This window comes from Drosophila subpulchrella, chromosome 2R, assembly GCF_014743375.2.
Source record: "Drosophila subpulchrella strain 33 F10 #4 breed RU33 chromosome 2R, RU_Dsub_v1.1 Primary Assembly, whole genome shotgun sequence".
In the NCBI taxonomy this organism is placed as follows: domain Eukaryota; kingdom Metazoa; phylum Arthropoda; class Insecta; order Diptera; family Drosophilidae; genus Drosophila; species Drosophila subpulchrella.
The window spans coordinates 12,357,233-12,362,955 of NC_050611.1; the positions used below are offsets into that span (position 1 = coordinate 12,357,233).

General features: G+C 41.9%; 1 protein-coding gene across 2 annotated transcripts; it reads right to left on the reverse strand.

Moving 5' to 3' along the window:
* Positions 1 to 3,771: 3,771 nt before the first annotated feature.
* Positions 3,772 to 5,155, reverse strand: LOC119550800 (lysosomal aspartic protease). 2 transcript variants are annotated; one of them, XM_037859734.1, is made up of 2 exons: positions 4,305 to 5,155; positions 3,772 to 4,050 (listed from the first exon to the last, which is right to left on the reverse strand). In XM_037859734.1, exons 1-2 carry the CDS (start codon positions 5,097 to 5,099, stop codon positions 3,790 to 3,792), a joined length of 1,056 nt encoding a protein of 351 aa, XP_037715662.1. In that variant the 5' UTR covers positions 5,100 to 5,155; the 3' UTR covers positions 3,772 to 3,789. The 2 variants fall into 2 exon arrangements, with proteins under 2 accessions (XP_037715662.1, XP_037715661.1); XM_037859733.1 differs by having other exon boundaries at positions 3,772 to 5,155.
* Between the last annotated feature and the right edge of the window lie 568 nt (positions 5,156 to 5,723).

The following is a 5,723-nucleotide window of genomic DNA, read 5'->3' on the forward strand; positions in this document are numbered from 1 at the left end:
TTTGATTGAACCACATTTCCCTCCAAATATTTTTTGATTAAGCTCAAGAACAACTTTTTGTTCATGAAAATGTTGCTTTTCCTATGAAACCACATACGTTTTGTACAGAAAATTGCTGACTGATTCCAAGAAAATTTCGACTTTGGTAAATGCAACTTTTAGTTTATTTAAAATTGGAATTCCAAAATAATAAATGCAGGTTTATTGCTCAAAATTGGACTTTTAAGAAATTCTAACTACAAAAGTTCAAAGTTGAGACTTAGTTTGTATGAGTTTTGTTGCCAAACTGGGTTTTCCCCTTAATTCGGCTTGGGAAACTTCGACTTGGAGTGGTTCGAAGAAATTTGTTTTCGTTTTCCGGCTGGCGAGCACACACCCAAAATTAATTGCTATTGCCCGGCAAGTAATTGGCATTGGCAATGCAGGTGTCCATGTCCTAAGCCCAGACCGCATATCCTGGCAAATCGAGCGGCACGCACATGTCCGGTGGTCGGTGTCAAAGTGCCTGGCTAAACAAACGACAGGCCCAGCAGGCCGGGGATAGTTTAAATATCCTGATGGAGAGGGTACGCCCCCCACTCTCAACTGTCATAACAGACCACACAAAACGTCATATTAAAGTAATTAAGTGGCATAACAACTTTGGGGCATGCATAGACGACAGGTCCTGTGTGCTGGCAAATTGCCTTATTGACTCATTAGCCCGGTTTTGAGCGTCATTAGGCAGGGGGCATTGCGGGCTGGATGGCCATGAGGAATTTAATAAAAACATCCAAGTGGGTGGGTCCTAAATTTGCATGGTAATGGCGGGGTACAAAACCTCTGCCGGTCCGAGATTGTACGCATAATCTTAACGAATGATTTAATTCTGCGGGTTTTTGCCCTAGTTTCTGGCGATGGCAGGAGGTCCTTTTGTGATGATTATCTGGTCCTTTCGACTGGTCCTCCCTCTTTCCTGGTTATCAGCCAGGACATGGGCAAATGACCATCAAGGACCTGCCACTAAAGAAATCGTCGACCTCAGCTTAGGGCATTTGTTAGGCCAATTACTCCAATTTCGCCATGGCAATCGTTTGGTTGACTACCAATTGAAGGACTTTTATGGATATCCTCTTTGAGTGGTTTCCTCGCGTTACCGTTTCTCAATTACCACCAGAAGTATATAAAAACGCTCTTCCAAGCTTCTGATTTTTATTAAACATTGCATTTTTTCGGTTCCAATTTTTCGCAACAACACAATGACAAAAGAGGTACTCCTTTTTTTCGGACATATTCACATGATAAATGCAATTCTTACACATCAAACACAATGGTAGGCAAATACCATTTCATTTTAACATTTTATGTTCATTTCATTTGCATTTGTTTTTTTGGTGCTTAAAAAGTACAATCATCGCTATAGGCAAAAAATATGAATAAAGATGGCCAATAGTCCGATATTTATTTTTGTTAAAAAAAGGGGCTCATCAATATTTAATTCCGTTTCAAGGCACTTTGTTTTCATATTCCATATAAATATTTAATGCTAGCTTAATGTAGTTCTGAAGTTATGAATGCCCGTTCCCAAATGAGAAACATATTTTAGGGATTTATTCTTTGGCGGTAGTTGACTTTTCACCTTAAATAAATAAACATTTGACCTTTTTGGCGTATGCAAAATGCTTTGAAGTTTGTGAAAAGGAGGAAAACTCTGTGTTTTTCACTTGTTGGCGCCACCCAGTTGATTGTGCAAAGGCCACTTAACGAGTGAAACGCTGCAACGCCTCGTTGAATTTTTCACACTGCCGGGATCCGAGAGCTCCGAGGTTTTTCCTGCCATTTAGCCATTGCACAACTCGGTTGAAACAGCTCTATAAAGCCGTCAGAGAATCCCCGTAGCTCGTCGACCGGCTTAGCATTTAAACGGCTACAACTACAAGCCCTTTCAGTCCTTGAAACTGTTTCGACAGACTATGGCCAAGTAGACTCTTAGCCTGTTTTATTTAATCGGATAGCTGGCACTCAGGAATAGCTTTATTCCATGGCTTAGGTCCCAGAAAATTGCTGCTGTTAATGGCAATTTATTATCGAATATTTGCGCAACTAATGCTGACCAGGAATTTGGTTTGCTTTGTTGAACACCAAGTTATGAAGGTTCAATGAAGGGATTAGGGAAGTGATCCAATGGAATAAAGGTAGCGAGGATTTCGGGGTAGGTTAAGGTAGGCTTTGCTCCAAAACAAAAACGGGAATTCAAAGTCAACAGTTTTTAAAGCCGTAAATGGGGTGAGTAGGGAAATTCTTCCATGAATGAAAGTGAATGGAGGCTATAAAAAGGCCAAAAGAAGTCGCCCGGAGAGTATCAATAAAGGCCGTGTAAGCCGCCAGCCAAAGCAAACCAAGGCGAAAGGTCAATGTTAAAAGTGCGGGCCACAATAAAAAAAACAGTCACCGCAGCCACCAAAAAAAAAAATAAGAAAATGCCGCAGAAATGGGAGAAACTGAAGAAAAGCTGAAGGCGCAAAGGTCAACGATGCGTGCACATAAAAAGGCAACACCATTTCGCACAAATATACATTGTAGATTGCTTGTAAATATATTTATAACTATAAAGCGGGCGGGTTGGAATTAAGGGTTTCGGTCAAAAAGTACCCTTTAGAAACCTTGGAAACAAAAAAAAGTACTCCCTTTAAAAACAAAAGTACTTAAATTAATTAAGCTAGAAATTGGTATACCTTAGAATACATACTATACAATTATATAGTAATACACTTAATTCCCTATACTGTTAATTTTCTTTTTTTATTTATAAAAATATTATCGGTGTTTTCTTTTGAAGTACAAACTACCCATGAACTGAAAAGCCTACGTGGTATTTGTAATTTTTGAGACAGCTCGTAAAAGTCGCTGGAAAACTCTAAAGCATCCGGAAGGATACCGCGACCGCGGCTGGGAATTTGAATACAAACGCAACGCGTCACTCGTAAACTTAAAGCTATTTATTTAATTTTTTTAAAGCCCGCAATTTGCGTTAAAGGCAGCAGTGAAAAACCGCCAGAAGCGTCGCCATCGAGGGAATTCAGAGAGACAAAGCAGACATTGTTTTTCCAGGGAATCAATTACATCCTCAGTGCGCCCAAGGAACTCATCTTTCTCTTTCTTTCCTCGTCCTTTATTTTCAGCCCCGAGTTTCTATCGACTCGCACTGGCTGCAAGCGATTTTTTTGATTAGCTTCCGCCCACAGAAATTTTCTGGGTGGGGGAAAAGAAGAAAGCCATTCGAAGGGGACTAATGCATGGCAGGCGGAGAAAGGAGCAGCAGGTAATAAAATAATAAAATTCTGTTTTGATTTTTGCCTTCCTCCGCCCGGATTCCCTTACTTATAAATTCCCCTATTCCTGCCGCAAACATTGTTCCAAATAGGATGACGTACACGCGACCAAAAATAGCAACAGCTTGCTAACAAAATTTAGGGGATACTATATAAGACTTAGGGTATACTAGCCAAAGATAACAGGTTAATTTAAAAATAAAAAAATATAATTATTATAATTAATATTAGATGAACTATTCTTTAAAAATCTATACATTTGGTTATCCCATCTACCAATATAGAGTGTTATCCTTAAAAATACCTTACATGACTTAAATCCCTTGGCCCTAACCCATTTCTACTTGACCTCTTTTGCTCTGCAAGTTTAAAAAATATACTTAATACTATTTTATTATTAAAATATTGAAATAGGCAATATTAAAAAAGATAACAAAACAGTTAGTTAAGGGTACTCGCCAGTCATTAGCTTAAAAGCTCAGCTTGTTTTTCCTTTACCTTTCAGGATTTTCCGCGTGTTATGGCAACCAGTCGTTGGAATAACAAGAAGCACATCAAACAGCATACATGGCCTCAGCTCCTGGCGTCGGCGAAACCAATGCGATGCCTTTCCATGTCGAACTCTGTATAGTATTTGCCCAGGAAGACGTCCCCGAGAATCCAGAGGGGACCACTGGGCGATGGCAGGTTCACGGCGATGAAGGCAGACGAACAGATCCTTCGATCCTGATAGGTGTCCCTAAAGACGTACTCGTGAGACTCGAGGAAGAACTTACGACCACCCAGGGTGAAGGTGATTCTCGGCAAATTCGCCACACTTTCGCAGGGCACCAAAAACTGGCCAAATTGCGAGGGGGTTCCCCCAATTGATTCATTTATGAGTATAGCCTGATCGTAAGGCAGGGCCAGGAAAGAGGTCCCCGTATCGATGATCACCTCGCAACCCTGCTGGCACAACTCCAGATTTCGTATGATGGCCGACTCCATCCTTACCTGCCAATAGGCTCGATGGCTCACCGGCACATAGGTGAAGTTGCCACTATAGTAATTCGGATTGGAGCCCCCGAAGAAGATGGCACCGCCGTCCCTCTCGCCATGCCTGCTCAGGTAGACACTGAAAATGGGTTTCGAGAGCAGGCCCTGCTCCATCATGGCATAGAAAGGTGGCTTAATCCGCTGCATGGAGATGCTGCGATAGGCCAGGCCAAAGATACCATCGAACTTGGCGGCCAAGAAGATAGGTCCCGGCATCTCGGTGGCCTCCGCGAAGATCTGATCCCGAATCTCCAGGCCAGCCACGCGAACCGTGTCCGTGGAGAGGAATCCCGATAGACTTCCACTGCCGTAGTGGATGGCAAAGCGGTCTCCTCTGGCCTGATGACTGGTCGACCTCTTGGCAAAATAGCGATTGTGCACTTTACAGGCCACCATCGAGGAGGCACAGGTGGCCGAGGGCACCCAGAGATTGGAGGAGCCCGTGTCGAAAATCACCTTGAAGCTCTGCGGCGGCGTTCCAATAGTGATGGGTCCAAAGTACTGGGCATCCAGGTAGTTGCTTAGCGGTGTCGCCTTTACCTTGGCATCCCACTCCTCCCGGAAGTGACTCACCTCCTCGGCGTACTTCAAACGCAGTCGGTCCATCCGGATGCCCAGCTTCTCGAAACGGTGGCGGGCGGAGGGAAAGCGACGCAGGGGGACGCGGTACAGCTGCAGACTGCAGCTGACCGGATGTAGAAAAAGCACCGGAAGCAGGAGCATCACCGGAAGTAGCGGACAAATCAGCCACATAATTCTATCAAAAACAGCTGGAACAAGGCAAGTGACTGATATTATTGAAATATCAAAGCAAAGGAAAATTGATACGATGATACAAAGTTGTGAATGGAGTGGGGAAGGCAACTACCCTCGACTCTTGTTGTGTAATAAATTCTGTTTAAATATTTCCATCGCATATGCCGAGTTTCCGATTTCAGATACAAAATGGTTGCCTACGAGATGAGAACCATTGGTACCTCTTGAATAAATGTTTCATGTTCGAGTACACAGTACATAGTTTTTGTGTAAGTATTACCTTTAAACTTTGGAAATTACAAAATTATCAATATGTTTTTGATCTTGAAAACATACAACCGTGACAATCGTTGCTACAAGCGCTTTACATATTTTTTAAAGTTCCTAGGCCCATATGATTAAAATTTAAATTAGTTAATAATATAATTATGCTATAATCCCAAAACCATAAGTCATAAAAGTCAAATGTTTTAAGACAACAAGACTTAATGAGTTATTTCTTAACCATTTGACATTTTTATAAATTCATTTTACCATTTCTTTCACACCAAAAACTCCATGTACCTCAATCAACGAACCAAGTATACAGCAGCATAAAAATTTCCATGAAAATGTAATTGG

Excerpts from the sequence above, each read along its gene's own strand:
- LOC119550800 (XM_037859733.1), bottom strand. The coding sequence starts at position 5,099 with ATGTGGCTGATTTGTCCGCTACTTCCGGTGATGCTCCTGCTTCCGGTG.